Below are 22,793 nucleotides of genomic sequence, written 5' to 3' on the forward strand. Positions count from 1 at the left end.
GAGTCTTCAATTACCCCAATATTTTAAATATTTTTCAGTAGCAGGTAGTGAATTATTTGATAGCAGGTATCAACTATTATATGGCTTATAAGGCTGTGCTGCTGAGATTAAGTAAGTCAAAATTTAGGTAAAACGTATCTTATTTTGTATTGCAATTTCTTCCCTTTCCCATTAGATGGAGTTCGTTCAACAGTTGCCAAAAACTGTTAGTGGGAAGATCCAAAGAAATGAACTACGCCAGAAGGAGTGGAGAAAATAGTAGAGTTCTGTTGTTTTTTTTATAGAGTAGGTCTTTTGTTTTTAAACAAAAGTAAGATAATGCTGATTTACACGGTAATGTAGAGTAAAAGACTATGGCCTTCTTAGTTTAGGTTTTCATAAATTCATAGAATCATTTAGGTTGGAAAAGACCTCTAAGATCATCATGTCCAACTCTTAAATTCTTACCTGATCCCCAGCATTTGGCTGTCCCTGGTGCTACACTAATAGCTCATAGTACAAAAGCAGACAGACTGATACAAATGAAATGGAAAACTCATGTAGTCAAGAGTACAACAGATGCATTAAATAAACTTGAAAGTGTCACTGGCATTTTATCTTTATTGTTACTTAAATAATTAAAAAAAGAGTTTAAAAGAACACTTGCTTCAAGAATCACTTTTGAAAAGTGTGACAACTTATAAATACATTTTCAAAGTTATACTTATAATCACTAAAAGTATATTTAGAAGAAATAGTGCAAGTAAAATTACATCATTAAAGTGTTGAGGACTAGACTAGCAAAGAGTTTAAAATACATGATACAGTATAAATAATACAGCTGCTCATACTAATTTTAGCATTTAGTATTTTCTGTTCTCTCACACTTCATTAATTATATAGTTTATAATATATGGATATTTCTGTATGCTTGAACAATTTCAATTTTTATCCACATTAACCAAGCAATGTCACGTTCTGAGAATGGGATGAAAACATTCGACATCATTACATTGTCCTGGTTATATTAAGTATGGTTAACTAACGATTAAAGATTAAGACAAAAAAAAGTAGTAAATGTCAAGTTCTCATAGATGGCCTAAGGAACAAATGTTTTTTGTTGGAAGAATTTCCTAAAGTACTGGGGCAAGTTCTAAGAGAGGTCGAGGCACCTGCATTCAGGGTGAGAACATTAGTTTTCTCTTTTAGAAAGGCATTTTCCCACTTGAAGTATCCACAACCTTTCTTATTACTGTCATGCTTGCCAACAGGACAACAAAAAAATGCTTTGCCATGATTTGGACCAGCATTTGATACATACAGCCTTTTAGCTCTTCGACCACAGTTACACAGAGGGGGAGTTGGTTTTTCATTTTTCACAGCTGTTACAGACTGATTCAGATTGACTGTGGAGTTCAGAATGGCATGAGACACTTTGGACAAGTTTGAACTTCTTAAAGGTAAAGAATGATCAAAAGATGCATTTTTTTCTTTATATATAGAAAAAGACCGTTTCTTTGCTGGTGGGAACATTTTTGGACTAGTTGGCTTTCTTTTAGGAACTTCAAAAGGAGTAGAATTATTTTTCATTGATGTTGATTGTGATGAAATAGCATTTACCTTTGCAGATGGTAATTTAAAAGCTGAAAGATTTGAAGTCTGCCCTTGTACTGTTCCTACATTATAGATAGTAGTATCAGGACTTTTGTAAATGATAGATTTGAGAGGTTCCACGGGTACAACAGTTTTCCCTGAACTTGGATTATCTGAACTCATCACAGCTGATTGCTTTGGAATTGTTTCTTCTTCAAACACTGTTAAAATATCCATACTTGAGCCAGCTTTAAATTCAACACAGTCTGATTTTTGTTCGGATTGAGATTCTGGTATTAAAGCTACATCTTCCCAGTCAGCCAGCAGAGGTAAACAATCAGAACTAGTACTGATATCCTCAGTGGAGATGTTAACTGAGGAGATGGTAGTGGAGACAAGTACTAGTCCTGATCCATGTACTGGAAAGCTGTATCTGGTTGTACTCATAATATGCCCGTTGTTCAATCCTTGCTGAATGCCTCTTGATAAATTACTGTGAGATTGCTGCACATGTCCAAGAGGAAGAGGAAGTCTGTCAGTAGACACTGACAAAGAGCTTTGGGCTTGATTGTTTAAGTCAGTCCTCAAGCTGCTGCTAGATGCAACGTGGATGTCTGCAGAGGAATCAGTGCAAGTGGTCTGCTGTTCTTCATTTTGTACTTTAGAATTTATGATAATTCCCGCAATACTGTTGTGGTTTTTCTCTGCCAGAGAGTTTGTTTTACAAGTTCTCTCTCTTGATGTTTCGGGTTTGCTGTTACTTCCCAGTGGAGTCTTGTCAGTGAAGTTTGCATTCAGTGTTCTAGAAATTAAATTCTTCTTCAGATATGCCTAGGGAGTCCATAAATCAAACAAGATTTTGGAGAATGAATACCCAAGAAGTTTTAGAAATCAATGTACAAAACTAGTAAGTGTGTCAGCTTAGAGATATTATTATTATTCATAGTCAAGATATTGATTTTGTTATAGCTCACCTTTCATCTGTATTTCAGGCTATAAGACAAGTAGGAGGATAGATACGAAATAGTTACTAACCTTATCCAAAGATTTAGTAATTTTCAACACACATCCATCACAAATCATCCTCCAAGCAAGACGGGCAGTATTCCGAGAATCATCCAACCCTTCAAAAGCATGGTTATATTAATGCCTTCCTTTTAAACTACTACTGGGGATGGTTCTTATTAGAGGAAAAGTGACATTTAGGTACACCTTACATAAATGAAATAGATTCACATAATTCTGACACTGTTATATAGTTCAAAAAAGGGCAGTGGAAGTTAAAAAGAAAAAAAAATCCCCTGTGCTGAAACATCTGAAGGACCAACCCATACAGCTGAATATATAGCCACAATTATCAAAATCCAGGTTCAGTTGTATTAGCTAGGTCAAAAAAATTAACTAAATAAATCACATTGTGCTGGTATTCTCTTACACTAATAAGCTGTCCAGACCTATCAGGGAAGATCAAGTTTTCTTATCTTTCCCCCACTCTTTTTTCTTTTGCACCCTAGCAATCCAGAGCTTGATCTTGTGCAACATACAGGCAAAAGTTTTAGGAAAGATTTCTGAAACAAAGCACAAGGTTAGAAATGACAAACTAATCTTTGAATAATCTGTCTTTTCTTACTTTGATGGTTTTGTTGAACAGAACATCGCATAGCCTGGAAGTAACATTTATGATTTGTATTAACTAGTAGATATTACTAGCTAGTTTAGTTTAGCTAACTAAAGCTAAATAGTAGCTATCTAGTCTTATAAAAGATATGTATATATATTAAAGTGAGGATGATCATATCATGCTTACCGGAATGTTCCCGTCCTGCAAAAGTTAGCCCCAAATCCTGCAAAGCACCATTTAGTCCTTTAGGCTTTCTATTATAGAAGGCCTAGGGAAAAACATGCAGGTGGTTAATAAAAAGCATTTTAAAACGCCTTCACAGTGGAGTGAAAAACAGTTCAAAAATATCACCTTACAAATAGTACATCTCACAAGGCCATTGTGCAAATCAAATATTTATCATAACTGTAAAATGAAGATAAGTATAACTCAGTATGTGACTTACCGTGTAACAGATTAGAATGGAAAGAACCATAAATCCCTTCTCCCAGCCTTAAACTAATCCATTCTATCTAACCTCATTTCACTTTCATTTGCACTTTATAGTTTACATTGATGAAGGCCTTAACAGAACAACAGCCCTGGGGAATACAATTATAAGTACTATCTTGAATATTTAAACCATTGCACATTGCAAAGGCATAAGCATTAAAAAGAGTTTATACATGCGCCAAATATAGTACTTTTTCTCACTTAATATTCCCTGTTTCTCCTATAATTGCACTGCTTATCTTTAGAGACTTAATTCTTCTGCTTAAACTCCAAGTATCAGTGGACAGGTAGACTCCTGGATAAACCTTTGAAAGCTTCCCTGGCTACACAGGGGAACCCAGGTGCCATTAGTCCCTAAGGCAGAACTCTTTGCCACGTAGACTATGAAAAAACAAGCCAAAAAAATCCCACCACCACAAACACACACACATACACAAAGCCTTTCATCTTCTCAGTACAAATTCATTTTTATATACATATATATATATATATTCATTTTCCAGTATTACTAATGCTGTTCAGAATATACTTTCTGGTCAAAGTGTGTATATATATGTATATATTTAATTCCCGTACTATATCCATATGTACCTTCTAAACAGATGAGGATCACTATTTTCCATGCAGCAGTGTAAAGCAGTAAGGAGAGCATAGGAAAAACAGGAGTTAAGGCAGCAATCAGAGCAAAAGATGTCAGGAAAGGAAGAGCAGCTCAAAAAAATGTTCTGGGATTATCATTCATTTATGTAACAGAAACACTCAATACTTTTCCAAGCATTAAGACTCTGTTAAAATTCACGCTATTCTAGAGCATGCAATTGTTATTGAGTGATAACACAGAAAGAAAACAAAGGGGTAACTAGACGCTGGAACATACATTATTAGTTTAGGTATACTTGGCCTTTGAGATGGTAATATGGGTATAAGCATTTCAGTCTAATGATTTTTCTCACCTTATATGTTGCTTTGAGATCAATCCAGGAATTTAAGATGTCAGGTTTTCGCAACTGCTTCCTTTTACACTCATACTGCAAGCACACACCCAGGTCCCAGTCTGCACAGAAAAAGCAAAAACAAATAAGGATTTATTATATTTTTTTAATCCTGATGCCTTCCAATTAGGCCTTTCTCATCTGAATGAACTAGAGGTTACAAAACAACAACAAAAAAAACCACAAAAAATTTCAGCAAGAAAAAACGTTTGCATGATAACTCCAGATACAGAGCACAGACATTTAATTGGGCAGGTCACCAGTACTGCTGTACTTCCATCGCTGTCCTAAGCGTGCCTTAAAAACCTACATAAAGAGATCAATCAACGTACTAGTAACATCCTGTACAGATGCGTACAGGACACATGAAGCCTTTGGACATGAAAAGCACTTAAGTTGCTGCAATGGGATAAGACGACAAGTGAGCGCGTGTTCTTAGTAAACATTGACTTTGTGATGCATAAATATCTTGGAGACCTCACTAAATCATTTGCACTTGTTGAGAATGGCAACACATTGCAGTCTATGTAAAGCAGAAAAATGCAATAACCCTAGAGACAAATATGCAGTGAACAAGTCAGAATTCAACAGTATTCATATTTTCAGTCTTACCCAATATCACGTCCCTAATATTTAACAGGATTTTGACTCCCTAGCAGTGAAGATGCAATCTTACTAGCACCACCAAATGTTCAGTTTTAATGGGTATTAATTTGCAGAAAAATCAAATGAAACTTTTACCTACCTGTCCAAGTGACAAAGGTACCTGGTTTTGCTTCTGAAGTAGAATTATTTAGAATATCTGAACTGAATACAATTTTCTTCTCCTGTTGTATCTTTTGAATCCATTTCAAAAACTGCGATAAACAGATGTTTAGAGGGACCCCTTCATCGACTTGATTCTTTATGAAAGAGAAGAAGAAATATGTATGTGTTAATATGGACTGAAATTTATTTGAGGCTTATTTCTCCTTAGCCCTCTTTAAAGGTCTCCATAAAATAGTAGTAAGTAGCAATTCTAACTTCATTCTAAACGGCACTATACCTGCGTTATGCCGGTCAGTTCCGTACAGAACTCGGAGAGCACAGGATGCTCTTGGGGCTGGACATAGGTGTGGAACTCAGCTTCGATCTCTCCTGTGGCAGTGTTTAGCAGGACTGCTGGAAATTCAACTGCGACAAAACCAAAACGAGGTGGGGGAAAAAAGGGCCAGAAAGGTTAAAGCTGCTCACAGAGGTTATTCCGTCCGCTTAAACGCGGGCTGAGCCGTCAGGGGAGGGCAAACACGGCGCCAAGGACCCGGCGGGCCGCCACTCACTGATCTCGGGGCTGTGGCGCCGCTCGCCCCGCCAGCAGGTGGCCTCCAGGTCCACGACCACCAGGTGCCCGAAGCGCTGCGCCGCCGCCGCCGCTCCGCTCCGCGCCCGCCCGCTGCTCCTCGCCAGCCCCAGCTGCCTGCGGGCGGCACCGGGCTCTCCTCAGCACCCGCCTCGCCCCGCTCCCGGCCTCCCCTCCCAGCCCCCTCGGGGCGCTCCCCAGTGCCCAGCCCGACGGCCCGCACCTGGCCAGGCGCTTGGTGGCCATCCCCGCCTCAGCGCCGGCCGCCGGCCGCCATTTCGAGCTTCCCGCCGAGCAGCGGGCGGGGCGGGGCGGAGCGGGGCCGCGGGGAGGGGCCGGCCCTGAGGAAACCTCCCGCGGCCCGGAGCGGAGCCATGGCCGGCAGCGGGAACGCCTGCAAGAGGCCCGCTGAGGCCGGCGGCGCCGCGGAGGGGCTGGGGGCGGCTCGGAAGAGGAGCAGGACGGAGCGGGGCGGCCGGCACAAGGCGAAGGTGGGCGGCCGGGGGGGGGAACCCCGGGTCGGCGTGAGGAGCGAGAGGCTGAGGGCCATGGTGTCGCGAGTTGTTCCTAGCGGGGGTTTGACCGCTCGAGCCTCAGAGGCTGGCACCTCTGTTTAACTTCTAACCTACGGCCTTAAATTGCACCAGCCCAGCCCAGGGGGGCAGGCTCTGCCACAGCTAACGAGCACGAGGCTCGTTAGCGTGCTGGGGAAAACACTGTCTGGTAGCGAGGCAGCTGCCCGAATAAGCCCCCTGCGGGATTCGATCTGTAGTGTTGTCTGCTTGTTTGTGGTTTTTTTCTGCTTTTTTTCTTTTCAGCTATGACATCAGTATGCCGTGATGTCTTTTCATTAGGTAAAAAAGAACATCCGTAAAAACTTACAGGCCTAAAGAGCACTATTGGAACAGGGCAGATGGGCAGCAGAGGCCTCCAAAATAACGTACCTGCTTGCTGAGTAGCTTGGGAGAATTCTTGATTTTAGAATCATTAAAGAGCTGTTGTGCAGAGTTGTGTGGTAGCATTCATTTCATCGCATCTAGTCTGATGCTTTTTTCCTGTATCTTCCTTGCATGTTAATGAAACATTCTTTTTCCTGCAGAGGCCAGCAGATCCATCCACCAAAGCAGATGACACAGTGTAAATGAAGTAAATGGGTTTCAACAAAACAAGTGGCTACATATAACGCTTGTATAAATGCCCAAAGCTCTACAGCAGCAAGCGGGTGAATGGGTTGAGACTGTAGCACATCATGTTTGCAAATTAAGTAACCTCAAGTCTCCTTAGTATGTATGTCTTCACATGTTCATCGTTACAAAATACATCTGTAAAGTTAGAGGACCTGGGTTACTGAAACACTGAGAGTAAATTTATATTGAAGTGTGATCTGGAAAGAAACTTTTTGTCCATATTGAATGGAAGAGTTATTTTACGTGTAGTTGATTGCACCCAAGTGGTAAATGATTTCCTTTTACTGTATAATTGACTTCATTTTCTGTAAACTTGTGTGATCACATGAAACTTTCTTTACTGGCCTTTTCCTTTTTGCAGGAAAAGTCATCTCACTTGTCTGCAGCTTTATTTGGTGAGGACTGTGAAATCAGCCATGACCAGGTTTATGAGTTGTTAAAGTATGCAGCTTTGGGAAAATGCCACAATGCCACGCAGCCCAGGTATAACACCTTCGTATTTGGGAGTCAACCCTGTCTTATGTCCTCATATGCTGTGAAAACCTACCTAAAAGCATAGGCAACATTTGTTTTAGAATCCTTGCAGTACAGATCCCATAATGACAGACTGCATTGTGTAGATATGGTTCTTGTTAGACTTGGCCAGAGACCAGAATTTCTCCTCTGATAAAAATTCTACCATTTCATAACTTTGCTTCATGCAGTTACCAAAAACTAAACAATTTTGTTGTACAGAAGCCTCACACATTGAGGAATAAAATGATGTTAAAATACTAACGCAAAACGTTTCATGACAGATATAATTGAAATGTTTTCTCTAGAGTGTTTTGGGAAAGACATTTTAATCACTGCCCTTTTTTGGGGCAGTTTCTCAGCAATGGAAGTGGGAGGCTCAGGAGTGTATATAACCTCGGATGGCGTAAATATGGTGAAATGTAATAAATCTGGCAATAAAGCTAAAGGTAAAAATGTTCCACTTTGGATTTTTACTGTCAAAGAGAAAATGATTTTGTGAAACTTTCATTTTGATGAAGTGATTTCATTCTTCAGTTTGATTGACTAGACTGCATCATTACAGCTGAAGTTACTTGTATGTATTCCTATTCTGATGCATATAAATGAGATGGGTAAGTTATGACTTGAAATACTACTGCAGCAGAATTTTGCTACAATTCATCCTTTCTGTCTCTCATGTTATGTTGCTTCTAGGTATATGTGGCTGGCTGAGATAAGCTTTAAAAGCCTCTTCTCATTGAAGTCACTTGGCACTTTGCCGTTGACTGACCTAAAAGCTGGGTTGGTGCCAAGTTTGTTTTTAAGAGTGCTTGATGATTGTTTTGCTTTGATTTCTTTTTTTTTTTTTTTAATTGCAGCTGGTGCCATATTTATCACCAAAGCCACCTGGCTGGGGTTGTGGTTATTGTTCTACATGAGATGAGCCAACTCCATTTCTACAAATTCTATTTACAGTTCAAACACCTCAGAAAAGTGTTCCAGCATGTAAGTCCCCAAGCTATATTGATGTCTACTAAAATTCCTGCAATCCTTAAAGCATGTCCCAGTGATTAATGCTGCAGTGAAATTATTGTCTTTCCAATAGGAAGAGTCTGTCTTTGACTCCCAAAGCAATGAGAGGATCTGTTTGTGGCCTTTGTAAGCTTAGAACAAAGGCCAGGGATTTAATATTGGAAACAGATTTTCAAGACTTAAGTCTTTGAAGCCTTACCAGGTGAAATGTGCATACATTGGTGTTTCAGCCCTCTATACTTCCAACATCTTCAGGATGCCTGGGAGATTGAAAATACCTCAGTTGATTTGAAATTTACTTTAAGGTATGAGTAAGGAGAATCTCAACAGAGTTATGCTATTCCCACTGGTTGAAAAATCTCACTCTGACAATTTACACTTTATATCAAACTTCTCCCATTTCCCAAAAGGATTATTAAAATAACTACTTTAATTTTCTGAGCTACAAGCAACGTTTTTGAAGGAAGAAAGAAGTGCTTTGATTGGGACTTCCAGAGAATTCTCTCTGAACTGCAGCAAACGCAAAATGACGGCTTAACTGGAAAGTCTGGAACTGCTTTAGTTTCTATCAATGAAAGTCTGAAACTTGCATTCTCAGTCATATCTGGGAAGGCAAATCTTTCCTTAGTACAAAGAATTCTATAGTGTGCATCATCATAAGATGTTTGGTTTGTGTCTTGTTTTGTTTTCCTAAGAAAATGCCCAACATACTTCTGCTACTTTTTTTTAACCATCTTTCTCTAAATTTTATTGCTTTGGGGATAAAAAGGCATCTTATATGCTTGATGTTTCTGCTATGATTCAAAGTTCCTAAAACGTCTTTTTTTTTTTTTTTTCTCTCCAGAGATTTACATTACCACCTTCTTCAGCTAGCTTCCTAGCCAACCTGTATGGAGAAGGAGCAAACATGAAACCTCAAAACAATGCACAAGGTATCTTGCTTGGTTTTGCATCATCCGTTTCAGTCACAGTGATTCGCTTTCAAGGGTAATTTAATAGCTTTGCATGCTGTGCAATCCCAGCTTGCTGCTATGGTGAACTTGTTTACAAAGAAACAAGTATAATAGCTTATGCCAAAAGGCTAGTTCCCCTAACTAGTTCGGTAACTCTCTGTTGGGCTCATTGTCACAAGTAAATGTAAAAAGAACAGATTTTTTTTTTAGTAAGTTTAATCCAAAATTCTGATGCTTCATTACCCATTTTGTGATTGTTTTATTGTAACATATGTCTAATAATAGATACACAGATAGAAATTAGATTCAAGCTAAGTAGTTACTCATTTGTTTGTAGTTTTCTTTTGTTATACTGAGCTGCAAATCAAGGTAAAGAACAGGTATGTTGACAACTGATCTCCTATTTTTACACTCTTTATAGAGGTGATTGTAATCCAACGGGCTTGTACAAAACCCGCAAGAGACTACCATGAGAACTTCACTGAAATTGTTAGAAGTGTAACAAAGAATCTTGAATTCCAGTCCTAAATGGGAGAATGAACAGCTGTTGCTTTCAATGTATTGACAAAGTCCTCTAGCATCCTGACTGTAAACCTACTGCACAGTCACAGATCTGAGATGTCAGGTATATTTTTCTTTAAGTGCAATCTGCAGAGAATCACCTACAAAATAGTTAGAGTTTATACAGCTGTGGATTCTGGTGTCAGTTCAATGCTTGCTTCTTTTTGAGCCACAGAGTGCATTTTCTCCTAATAATACTTTGGGGAAAGAATTTCACACGGAAAGTAGATAAAAAGTACTTCTTTTACAGCTTACATGAGGTAACAGAAGACTATGCTGTCATGCTTATGAGGAAAGCGTTCTCTCTTACTGAAAGGAATGTGAGACAGACTTGTGATGTGACTTGCTCACAATCAGCTGTCAGTAGCTGAGCTGGGAGCAGGATTCAAGTACCCTGTCACATGTCAGCATATATCATTTATCCTTATATATATATATGTATATACAGCTTATTGTTCCACGTAGTGTTTTATTGTGATATGGTGTAACCTCTTAATGTGTGTACTAATGCAGAAAACTGCAAGTAAGGAGAGCTATCTGAATTTGACAGGTGATTTTGTATGTTACAGGCTTGATTTCCACTAGCAGTGGATGTATTCCTAAAAACTCAGACTTGCAATGTGATCCCATCATCCGGAAATACGGAGAATCAAAACAAGGCCTTACTAGGTACATTCTAACTTCAAAAGAGCTGAAGAAAAATGATTATCCCCTGAAAGGTCAGTTTTCTGAAGTTTTTGGTTGGTTGGGTTGGTTTGGTTTTTGTCTGTTTTTAATTTTGCCAGTTAATGATATGTTTGGTCATATAAGATACATAATGACTATTAGAAGAGAGAGGTCTGTGTCTTGTTCACAGGTGTCTTTTCGTTTTAGGCTCCCCTGGCTGTAAGGGTTATGTGCATACAGAGTGTGATCAGCAGAGGACAGACAGCAGCCCCCTCTTTGGTCTGGATTGTGAAATGGTAAAAATAAACACGTGACCTTACAAAGCATAGTCAAGCAATCAAGCTTCAAGCAGCTATTCCAAAATGAGCCAGGCACCCTGGGTATTTATTAAACCCCTTCTGATGTATTAATATCTGCTGCCAGTCCCTTCAGTGATGGTACCAGTGTTAATACAACCACAGGAAGGGCTCAAAGTCCTTCCTGAGCAGTGCACCAGAGAGCTCAGTTACGTGGTGGTTTTCAGAACAGCATCTGGAACTGCCAGGTCTATCTCCAATGCTGCAGTAACTCCTGAGACTTTATTTTTTTAACAATTCTTTTTCCCAGCCCTCCCCAAAGTTTGGGAATGCAGAGATGTCTCTCTGCTACCCCTTTAGCCATCCCAGTTCTTCCAGCAGCATGTTGTGGTAAGGATTCCTCTCTTAGTGCAGTTCTGACCTTGCAGAGATGCCCAGTCGGCATCAGCATTGAGTGACTAACGATGCGATCTGGGCTCTACTTTTAAATTACATTTATCTTCTCTGGTGATGGTGCTGTCAGTTGCAGCCCTGCAGTGCAGAGTACAACCTGATTCTGTGAAATCAGCACTTCTTTGTAAAGCCTTTCTTTGTGTTGTGCTTGCCTGCGTGTTTGCTGTGTTTATGGTGGGCATTTAACAATTCAAATGAAGCGTGCTACATAAAGCAAGCTATAACTGGTAGATCTCTAAGTAAAGCAACTCCTTAGCAGTGATGTTGGCTGTAGCCAAAGCAGATCTCAGCTAAGGTTGTTGAATGGCAGCATTGTGCTGATTCAAAAGCTGCCTCTGCTTTTTCCTGACAGTGCCTGACTGCAAGGGGGAATGAAGTCACTCGTGTCTCTTTGGTGGATGCACAGGGTCAATGCCTCTTGAATGAACTAGTCAAACCTGAAAGCACAATAGTGAACTACCGCACCAGGTGACTCGTACTGAAGTTTCTTATCTCTTCAAGAGCTACAAGCCTTTCAAATCAAGCCTGTAACACAGGACCTTTCAGAAAACTTTGGTCTGTACACTTGTCTACTCGCCGATGTCTACTGTATTTTACTTGGTGTTAAGAATCCAGTTTGTGCTTTGTGGGTAGAATAACCAATGTTATGTATGCACTCCCTGCTGTGCAGTGCCCCAATGTCTAGACAGAAGCATTATCATTCTGCAGTGTTCTAGGAAAAGTTCTGTTACAGGTTAATGATACACAGTACAGGTTACTCTTTACTGCCGGATATAAAATCGGATACAGGGTGAGTAAGAGTACGGGATTGCAGTCTGGGTCTCTGCTCTGTAGCTAAGTTTGCTCATCTGTAGAAAATGAACAGTGCAGGTCATCAGCTCACTTAGAGCTCTAGGGCTGGGCTTAGTATTATAATAAAAGAAGGCAAAATTCAAGCCACGTCTTCTCCAAGACTTTGCCTGGATGTATCCAGGAGGTGAAGTGCCAATTCCCTCAGGTTACTTGGAAGCATTTCCTTCCATGTCAGCTTTACAATATTTCCTTACCTGTGCTATCTGGTGCTAAGAACTGCATCACTTTAAGTTATGCGTGAGAGAGAACAAACTTTTGAAACAGATGTGGTAGCTGCAGCAGCTTAATATTTGTGCAGTATGTCCTCTTATGTTGGAATGCACTTATAGAGGAACCAGTAAATTGCATTCTGTCATTAGTTACACTGGGTTCTTTTTCTACATACCCTGCTTGTAATGTTCTCCAGTAAGTGCTGTTGCTAATGCACTGCTTGTACTCCATCCACCTTCTGTTTTGAAGATTCTCAGGAATCACAAGGAAAATGCTGCTTCCAGTGAAAACAAGATTGCCAGACGTACAAAGCAGATTAAAAAAAATACTTCCGCATGATGCAGTATTGGTGGGTCATTCTCTAAATGCTGATCTCCAGGCTTTGCAAGTGAGTATACTTTTACGAGTATTTTTCCCAAAACTGCTATTAATTTCAGGCCTAAAAGTTCCAATTATGTTTTTTAATTAGTGAACACTTGTTAATTGCTTTTCATTATGAATAGCTTTATGGCTGTAAGGATTTAAAAGAGAAATACTCCCCTTACATCTATAAAACCTGCAAGGTGCTGTTCAGAACCCAAAAGGAAGGAAGGTTGCAAGAGAAGCTTTACCTTTCTGCTTCAGCCAGGTGCTTTCGATCACTCTGTCATGGGAAGAACTGAAGTCCTTCCTGTACTGAATTTAACCAATCTCAAATGCTTGAGTCATAATCATTCCAACCCAACCTAGGTCTTCCCAACAGACCTTTAGAAAGGAGATTTGGGCCTGTTTCATGGTTCCCACGTGTTCTATTGTCCGAACCAGTTACCTGTCAGTGAGAAATGGGCAACTGAAATGAAAGGGTAGAGGCACAGATAATGGAGTCACTGCCCAATTCTGTGTGAGTGCTGTTCTTAAATTAAACTGGTGATGTTTTCTCTCCTCCAGATGATCCACCCTAGTGTTATTGATACTTCGTTGCTTTTTGCCAGAAATGAAGGTCGAAGATTTAAGCTAAAATTTCTAGCCAAAGCTGTTTTAGGGTAAGATTATTCTTGCATTGTTATGGGAAGCATTAGAAACTGTTATGGGGGCTATAGGGTCCTGCTCTTCCACCAGTAGGATGAGAAATTTTTTTCTGATAAAACTCAAAAGGAAGGAGAGCAGGCTGTGCAAATAGACAATAAAGAGGAGTTTACTGTGTGCTTGAAACATCAGGCAGTGTAATAAATTGGCTTATCTTTGAGCGAGCAGGGATGCTATGACACAACCAGTAATGAGCTCGTTTGTATGTGAACCATAAAACTAGCTTTTCTGCACTTCTACCACTATATGAAATTGTAGAGCAGCAAATGAACTCTGGCTTACATAAATGAGATCTGTTGCAGTTATCTAGAAAGAAAAGCTAACTTATGGAAGTATAATTTACTGACTTAATCATGTCCCTTACTATACTAGCTATCGTAGCACATCTTAGCAATCCAGCACGCACCATTTACTCTGTAGCTCCAAACCTCACTGAATTGGAGGTTGCCTCCCTGCCAGTGCATTGGGTCATTGGTCAAGGAAAAAGCAAAATTAAAAATAATCACGCCTCGGAGTACCAAGTATTACTGCTGCTTCTGTCAAACCCTGTAAACAGTGTTTTGCTCAATGTTGCAAAAATGTTTCTTGCAGTAACTTTGGGGAATATTTCACAAGAATACTGCTGCACAGAATTGAAATCCTTTTTGGAGAGGGGAAAGCTATTTTGCCTGAAAAAGACCCAATTTAGAAAAGACGAGATGTTGGCCAGTATGGAAAAACAGATAACCTGCCTGTACACCTAATTTTGATGCCCTAGGAAGGAGATCCAGTGTGACCAGAAGCTTGGTCATGATCCTGCAGAAGATGCAAGAGCTGCATTGGAATTGGCTCAATTCTTTATTGAGCAAGGACCAGCAAAGGTAGCTATATCTAATGTCTTTAATAGCAGAATATACAAGTTGTGTATATGAAGAAAAAGTATTCTTGCCCATCCTCTTACCAATTTATAAGAGAAATTGGGCTGATCTTGCAGAGGGGCATTGGGGGAAGAAAGATTCAGACACTTGCAGCCTACAGGAGTGCCTATCATTTTTTTTCTAAATAAAGAAGTGAGGGACCTTGCATGTTTTGGCAGCGATTCAGCAGGTTTTATGAATCCCCTTGTATTGTTGGTTTCTGGAGAGGATGTTTTGGACATGCTGGTTGATGCTCTAAGTTCTGCATGCTTAAAATGACAACAGGAAATAATAAGGCAAGAAATGAATGTCTGTCTTTCTCCACTAGTGTGGAATGTGCCTAGGTGACTCATAGAGAAGGCACATGCTTCTCGGTTAGCTCCAATTAGCTGAGATGAAAGCCATCTACTCATCTTCCTTCCACAAGGTAGCAGAACTAAATTTGGAAATGCTGCTGACAGCTGAAAGACTGACTGAGGTCTCACAGAACAAATCTGCGTTACAGCCACAAGGATGTAGAGTCCAGAAGCAGTCGAATGATCCTCCGCATCTATCCAAACCATGGTAATAAGATTCTCAGATATGCATGTTTTTCCTTTGATTGAATCCTCAGTGAAATCAAAGAAGTGTCTTATGTTTTCAGAAGCCATCAGTGTCTTCAGAGAGACACAGATAATTGTAGAGTAGCACTGAAAATTTTTCGGAAATAGTATCTTAAATTTCACAAAGCATTTTCCAGGCTGCTTTTGATCTTGAGGGCAAGAATATTCTTTAAGATTTCTTTAATGAACTGTATAATTTCTCAGTGACAGGCACTTCCTTGCATGCTTTTAACTCACCATATCAATAACTACTGTGATTCACAGCTTTTTTTTTCTCTCTGCTAGTTTTTTAGACTGCTTGCAGGTGACCGGCCAAAAACCTCTCCTTTTGGGCAGACAGGAAGCGGACTCTTCTGGCCTGTGTCAGAGTAACATGAGCACTTCAAACAAACAGGTGAATGGATTTGGGTGGGTTGGTCTAAGCAAGCTTCAAAGTAGTTTGAAGTTCTTGTTCTGGGGGTGGGTTGATGAGTCCTATTTTAAAAAGCTGGCTGACAGTAGCGTTAGCAATAGTGTTAATACCAGGTTAGCTAAATCCATTTTCTTATTTCAGAAATAAGCTTTGATCCCCTATCACCCTCTCATGACTCACTAAAGAAGAATTTCTGCCTGAGGGCTTCCTTGGACAATAATGACAATTAAAGTAGAGAACTAAATTCAAGAGCTTTGTTTCTGGTCTTTTGCAGCAGAATTATCTTGCACCTCTTTGAGCCATGTGTACTCTTTTCCTTCCAGATTCTTCAGAGAGCCTTAGAAGATGTTCCCCTCTCCACATTCAGTATCATTCAGTTCAGTTTGGGTCCAGAGTACATTGCATCTCATCTTCTTGCTGGATTTTGTGAAAAGGTACCTTTTTTTTTTTTTTTTCCTGAGCAAGACTAGTCTTCATTGCTCAGTTTGGAAAGAGGCGTATCTGGAGGCATCTAGTAGTTCCTTTGCTTTGTGAAGTTCCTTCTCTAATCTGTGTTCCCACAGGTGAGAAGCAAGCTGACTGACATGCTGACAATCTATGCAGGTCCTTTTGAAGAAAGTTTTTGCCTGAAGGCTGTGAAAAAAGAATTTGGGAGGTGTGGGCCAATCCAGTCTCTGACAGTGGTAACGGAAACATACCAGGTGAGGGGTACTCAAAGTATTCAGCTTGTTGACAGGCAGTGAAGTCCTGAGTAATCTCTAGGATAGATGTGGATGAGAACCACTTAAATACCTTTCTTTTGCCTTTGTTTTTTTCCTCTGGCTGTTTGGTCATGAGCTACAACAATTCAGCATGTATAAAAGCTGCTGCACGCAGCAACAAGAATAAGCACAGCTGATGTGACATAAGTGCTGCTCAAGCTAGAGAGCTTTAACTGAGTACTGGTGAAACCGAGATGATTTTTGTTCCTTTCAAGAGCATTGATATGCTAAGGTCTTTAGTGGCAAAACAAGGTTGCTAATAATTACCAAGTTAATTGAAGGTTTTTTAAACAGCTACGGTATATGGAGTGTTACCTGTATTACCAACCCACACCTTTTTATACCCTATTTAAAAAAAAAAAAAAACCAACAACAAAAAAACCACACAACTTATTGAGACCTGAGTTGTAAAGGGGGAGGGCTAATGTGTATTATTCATAAACCTGAAGTGTATTATCTTGTTTCAAGCCCTACGTCTGTATCCAATATGAAGTGCTGGAAGCTGCTCAGCTTGCTGTGGAAAGCCTAGATGGAGCTGAGGTAGCAGGATCCTGCATTAAGGTAAACAAAGTAAATAGCAAAAGCCCAAGTTACATGTAGCACAGGAATACTGGCTAATATGTCACTTCTTAATGCCTACTTAGAGTCTGGGCAAACCCTGGCTGGCTGTGCTGTTGCCATCTCCCTGTCCCTAGACAATTTAGGGCCGCTGGCAGAAAGGAGATGGCTGTTGCCCTCTTTCTTTCCCATCTGCCAGCAGAAGGGGGTCAGAAAGCATTCTGACCTGGCAACTGTGTCTTAAAAATGAGGAGCCAAGTAACTGGGTGTTAAAATGCCACATACGTAGTATTCTTAATTGTCCTGCATTACAGACATATCTTTCATGACTAATTAATCTAGCCTTCCTTAATTACATTGGTCACGGAAGGGAAAACAGCTAACCGAATTTTGGTAATTGGACAGAACCATTTAAAACAGAAGCTCAGAACACAGAGCTGCTTTGGCTGATGTGCTGTGTTTGTTCCTGTTGGACCCACCCCAGGTTCAGAGACCCGTCTCTGCTGCAACGCTGGACTGTGATGTTCTGATACAGGAACTAGAACTGGATATAGAAAATGAAGGTGTGATTTATGTGGCGGGTCTAAAGAAGTCATTAACAGAGACAGACTTGCAAGAAGAATTCAGCCAGTTGGAAGCCCTGGAAACTCTGTTCCTGCCAAAGGATCTCCAGAGTGGAAGGCACAGGAACTGCTGTTTCCTCAGTAAGTAGCTTTGCAATGCAGCCTGGTTATTTCCTTCAAATAAGCTTGTTCAGCAGTACTGGAAAATTCACAGTGACACGGCAAGAGCAACTGAAACTCACGTCTGCTCCAAGTGACAGTATTTAAAATACTCAGGTGAAAGCACAGCTGGCTAGTGTGCAGCTTTGCACTGACATGTAATCACCTCTAAAAAATGAGGAGAACAGCCAGATGAGTGGTCTTGCATTTAACTGGCAGTTCTTTAGTCTGACACTTACCTGTTTGCAGGATGAGCATCTGCTTACTGCAGTGATCTCAGTTTCTCATTTCCCTTTAGCCCTCCACCTTTTTAGCACTGCCTTGCAGGTGCCAAAGAACAGGGCAACATAACTGGCAAAGGGTGACCCCTTTCTCATTGTTTTTCAGAATTCCAGACATCACAAAGTGCTGTGGATGCCCTTGAAGTTATAAACAGCTGGGCTGTGAAGGGCAGCAAGTTAAGAAGTAGGAAGGCGCTTGCTTCAGGTCACCTCTGGAGATGGATTTGGCAAATGAATCACAGCAGGGAGAAGCAAGTAGGAAACAGCTTATGTGAGAAGACGGCACCTCTACCTGACTCTGTGAGTTTAAGGCTAGGCTGGTGTTTGTTGCAGTTTGTTAGCGAGGTTAATGGCATTGAACTGCGTGCTGCCCTGGGAACCAGAGGTGGTCACTGGGAGGAGGCTTAGGTACAGAGCTGGATGTAGCAGTAGGATCTTCTGCTGGTGCAGAGGCTGCCATGGCTCAGTTTTCATAAGACAGCTTGGAGACGTAAGATCCCAGGAGATAACGCGGCATTAGTGGGGTACAGTATAACTAAAAACAGCCCAGGCATATGGAACAATGAGTTCCCTAGAGAGGAACTGCAGCCTCCCACCTGAGAGCACGCTGAGCAATGCACAGGTATAGGAAGGGGTACGGAAGTTGGAGAGAGACAACAAGTTGTGTAGCCTACTGGAAAGAACAGATCTAGGTGCAGCTCCCATTTTTACTGGAGGAAGCTGCAGTGCCCCGTGAGTAGGGTGTGTGCTCTCCCTGCAGAGGGGCTGTTGCCCTTCCCAATGCTAGCCAGAAACAGAATCGCCCCTTTCATCCCTGACACGGCTCCAGGGTGAGTCACCGCATAAACACTTTTAGATGTGATTGTGACATATCTGCAGCAGAACGGGGGATTTCAAGGCTTGTATTCTGTTACACAGGAGCAGGATCTAAGGAAAAAGGTGAAGAAGTTGGACCAGATTATAAAAAAGCTTTATAGAAGTCTGCAGAAGAATACCTTGTGCGTTGTTCTCTTTCCTGGAACAAACAGGTAACTTGCCCCTTGTTTTGCTAGGAGTCCTCTCCTTTCCCTCGCTGCAGCATCCTCGCAGAAAAGGCATTTAAGGACGGAGAGAAACACACTTCAGAAGCTCTACTATTTGTTGGTAGTGTTTTATATGGGGTCAAGTTATTTTGTTAACCAAAGAAAATCATACCCCTCCCTCTTCCTTCCCCCGCACCATCTACCAGTTGTCTTGTGGTACCCTGCCTTACATGCTTCATCCTTAGTATGGCTCAGGGATCCAGGTTCACTCCCTTCTTCTGTCAGGGACATGAAAGCATGATTTGGGAAACAGGGAAAAAAAAAAAAACCCTGCCATGCTTTCATAGGAAAGAGCAAGTTGTTGTGCTGGGCCTCAGGGGTAATAGCAGGGATGCTTCCACATGGGGTAGGCTCCCTTTATTTCCCAAGGGCCTGAAGTGCCATGGATAGCCATTCCTTGTTTAATAATTAACAAGAAAATTGAATCTTTCCCAGGCAAGGCCTTAGTTACTGAATACATTCTTATTTCAGCGGTCTTCTCTCAGTTTGTTCAGCGTTGCTCTTCAGCCAGCCAGACAAGGGTCATGTCTACCCCTGCCTTTTTGAAGTTCATCTTCAACACAAGGGGCACCAGGCCTTTGGGGAGACACAAGCCAGGCCCTGCTATAGAAGCAGGGAGCCAGAGCAGCAGCTCTTTTGTCAGGCTATGGAGCCAGGCCCAGCTCCCCGCTCTTACCTGCAAAGCTTCCCGAGGAGAGGACGCCTGATGCTGTATTATCTTCGTGACCGCTGTCCCTGCAGGGGGGAGGCATCCCAAGCCCAGACGCTGCTTAGGCTCAGTGCCTGTGACAAACCCTTTCAGCAAGGGTATGTGCCAAAGCCTGCTCTTGGCATGGCCTGCTCTAACTGGGCAGTTGTTGGTAACCTTTTTTTTTTTCCTTAACAGCATTTAGCTGGTTTCCCATCACACCAAAGAATAATAGCATGCAAAATGAGGCAGCAGCATTTCTTCCCTCATTAGACAAATGCTGATTGCATGTAGCCCTCTACAACTGCTTTCTTGCATAAGGGTGGTATCAACTGCTGCTTCAGCGTAACTCAGCCATGTCTGGGACAGTTTGGGAAAAAGGGTTGCACCTTCCCAGGCCTGGAAGAGGTTTCTTGCCAAGTGAGGATCCCAAATTACTGTTTCCCAGAGGACTGATAGGTCAGAGCAGGCTTCTTGTTTAAAATAATGATGACTCATGGTTGGCTGGGGGAAAAAAAACAAAGAACAACCCAACGTTGCAGTTTTTCAGTGTGCTGACACATGGGCTTCCTGGCTCCTTACTGCTAGGCCAACTAACTTCTGTGCATCAACGCTACCCTGAACAGAAATAACATCTCTTGTTTATGTTGCAGCGTACACGGATCACAGTCTGGCCTTGGTCTGATGGGAATAAAAGATGACAGAGGGAGCAGTGCTTGTTAAGCTGCCAACTTTTAAAGCAATCTTTTGTTAAGATATTCTTAATTACTTTAAATATTGATGTCTCTGTAAAGACCCCTTATCATAAGAACAATAGGCTTTCACTATATCTTTTATAAAGTCTAAAAATAAAAGGTATTCAAAACATCTTAAAACCATACTACTGTTTCTGTTAACCCTTCTTGGTATAGCATTTTCCCTGGCAGTGACCTAGGCAAGAGCTCATGGAAGAGCTGGGGGCAAAGCAGAGGCACTGTTTTTGCAAAAACCCCCAATCAGTGTTGCTCTGTGCTCTAATTCAGCAAGTTGTTTCCTTGCAGGAGCCTGACATACCAGCTGGGTTGTGTTCAGCAAAATGTTGGAGGCCACAAACCAGTAAGCCAAGCTACTGTAGTACCTGCAGCAGCTGCTCAGCAGTTAAAAGCTCTTCTTGGGAATTGCATGGCTCTCTGGAAAGGTGCTGTGCCAGCTCCTCAAACAATTCTGGGAAAGCACTGTACTTAGTCCATGGAAAGGAGGAATGGGTGATTCATCCTTCTTGGACAGTCTCCACTTTCTCCTCCTCCATCACCCTTTAAAAAAAAAAAGACTACAGTGGCTGCAGGGGGAGGGACAAGGGCCCTCTTAGGGGATGCACATACCTGTGTGAACGTCACACATGGTTTCAGGGGCAGCTGGGTGCAGAGCTGCTGTAACAGTCAGTACATGCCCAGCAGTAGGATGAGATGGTTTACAGCCTGAACAGCTTCAGACCTGTGCTTTGCAGCCACTGCCACCTAGAAATAAAGGCTGCTTGACCATCTCTTGGTAATTGAATTTGCAAGCACAAGGATGCCTAGGCAAGCTTTGGACATTGAAAAAAAAAGTTAAAGGAAACATTTGTTACCAAGTTTAAGACAAAGGACTTCTTGGGATGAATGGGAATAGGCTGAGATAACTTTGAAAGTGTTATTATTTCAGACACGATGCATTACAGCTGATAGAATATCACACCCTCCTACTTTCAATCCCAAGTTCGCTTTGCACAGCTCTTGAGCAAAGAGCCATTTATGGCGTAGAAGTTGGGAGATGCTGCATGGAGGAGCAGGCAAAAATAGTGGGGAAAGGCGAATGCAGCACTCGTGCAGAGGCAGTGCTAGTGAGTGGGTAGGAGATGCTCACATCAGTGTTTCTCATACCTAGAATTTAAAGCCTTCCAAGCTCTTGAAATGAAAGCTCTTATTAAACAAGATGAAAGCAGCTTGTCCTTTTTTTTTTTTGTTTCTCCCCCCTTTTAAAACCAAAACAGATCCATGCCAAGTGAGCCTGGCAGCCTTAGGCTTTAGCTACTGCAAATGGGGATGACTACACTGACACTGGCAACAGTGCCGCTATAAAACCAGAGCGGCAGGCAGTCCTTTGTCCTGCACTGCCAGGCCCCGCTGCTCACCTGAGCGCAGCAGCGACCACGGTGTCAGCTGGGTGAGCTGGCCCCTAGGGTGAATGGCAGACTGACCTGACCTCCGCGCTCATCCCTCCGTAAGAACACTCCTGTTACAGTTGTTTACATCCAGCAGTTGCTTGTAGACACACGCACTGCAGCGTTGAATGACACCAACAAAAGCAGCTAGGTTTCACTACATGCACTTAAAAATGATGTGGTCACGTCCCAGCAAGGCCTGAGAAGGCCTAGTAAGCATCCAAGATTCCTGTTTGAGAAACTGTGGATTACAAATAAAACTAGCAAGAGTCCTATTTACAGTCATGAGAAAATAATTATTTTTTTCCCCTTTTAATTGAAAATGTAAAAAGGACTTCAGCGTTAAATAAGACATTTTTGTACAAAGCTTCAGCACAAAAAAGTGAACACCAAAGTGTCATTATGTAAACACCACAAAGTTACTCATTTGTTCAGTAATGCACGGAACATCGTGCAAGGTCCCTTTCCAGTGGATTAGGTTTCTCTAGCTGCTCCCCTCCCTCCCTCAGACTTTACTGGAATACAGGAAACCCAGAAGCTCTGGAACATTACAAAGCTGCAGTAGTAAGGATACATGGTGACTAAAGGTTGTTGGGTTTTGGTGGTGGTGGTGTTTTGTTTTGTTTTCCTTTAAGGGCTTGGTCATTTAAATATACAGACATACATACAGTAATCTCACAGGTAAATGAATGGCAGCCTGGATTAGAAAAAGCACCAAAATATTTAATATACATCTGGCACAAACTCCACAAGAAGTCAGTAATGGACAAACCAATGCTTTGCTTTTAAGTAAAGAAAAACCTCAGACTGCACTTAATGCTTTTCT

At 41.5% G+C, this 22,793-nt stretch overlaps 3 protein-coding genes across 8 annotated transcripts in view; 2 read left to right on the plus strand and 1 right to left on the minus strand.

Annotated features, from left to right (window-relative positions):
* LOC308178141 (uncharacterized protein) overlaps positions 1–589 on the plus strand; it is a 70,977-nt gene extending 70,388 nt beyond the window's left edge. Inside the window, exon 43 of the mRNA XM_080556243.1 lies at positions 176–589. Coding sequence (XP_080412369.1) covers positions 176–259 — 84 coding nt within the window. The 3' untranslated portion in view covers positions 260–589. The remainder of the gene's footprint in view (positions 1–175) is intronic.
* On the minus strand, positions 583–7,123 carry ERI2 (ERI1 exoribonuclease family member 2). Of its 3 annotated transcripts, none has more exons than XM_080556460.1 (8): positions 6,961–7,123; positions 5,997–6,133; positions 5,723–5,850; positions 5,444–5,579; positions 4,639–4,739; positions 3,380–3,461; positions 2,608–2,696; positions 583–2,403 (listed from the first exon to the last, which is right to left on the minus strand). In XM_080556460.1, the coding sequence occupies exons 1-8, from the start codon at positions 7,002–7,004 to the stop codon at positions 1,060–1,062; spliced, it is 2,061 nt and encodes a 686-aa protein (XP_080412586.1). In that variant the 5' UTR covers positions 7,005–7,123; the 3' UTR covers positions 583–1,059. The 3 variants fall into 3 exon arrangements, with proteins under 3 accessions (XP_080412586.1, XP_080412584.1, XP_080412585.1); XM_080556458.1 differs by having other exon boundaries at positions 5,423–5,579; XM_080556459.1 differs by lacking the exon at positions 6,961–7,123 and adding an exon at positions 6,240–6,385 and having other exon boundaries at positions 5,423–5,579.
* On the plus strand, positions 1,323–20,653 carry REXO5 (RNA exonuclease 5). 4 transcript variants are annotated; one of them, XM_080556453.1, is made up of 20 exons: positions 6,371–6,507; positions 7,116–7,153; positions 7,565–7,686; positions 8,577–8,703; positions 9,575–9,662; positions 10,814–10,963; positions 11,118–11,206; positions 12,012–12,127; positions 12,971–13,109; positions 13,649–13,743; positions 14,544–14,646; positions 15,110–15,246; positions 15,570–15,678; positions 16,020–16,130; positions 16,260–16,397; positions 16,926–17,018; positions 17,500–17,719; positions 18,125–18,318; positions 18,937–19,046; positions 20,442–20,653. In XM_080556453.1, the coding sequence occupies exons 4-20, from the start codon at positions 8,638–8,640 to the stop codon at positions 20,509–20,511; spliced, it is 2,028 nt and encodes a 675-aa protein (XP_080412579.1). In that variant the 5' UTR covers positions 6,371–6,507; positions 7,116–7,153; positions 7,565–7,686; positions 8,577–8,637; the 3' UTR covers positions 20,512–20,653. The 4 variants fall into 4 exon arrangements, with proteins under 4 accessions (XP_080412580.1, XP_080412579.1, XP_080412578.1 ...); XM_080556454.1 differs by lacking the exons at positions 6,371–6,507; positions 7,116–7,153 and adding an exon at positions 1,323–1,439; XM_080556452.1 differs by lacking the exon at positions 7,116–7,153 and having other exon boundaries at positions 6,376–6,507.
* The last annotated feature ends 2,140 nt before the right edge of the window (positions 20,654–22,793 follow it).

Source organism: Anser brachyrhynchus, assembly GCF_964034855.1.
Source record: "Anser brachyrhynchus genome assembly, chromosome: 15".
Taxonomy (NCBI): domain Eukaryota; kingdom Metazoa; phylum Chordata; class Aves; order Anseriformes; family Anatidae; genus Anser; species Anser brachyrhynchus.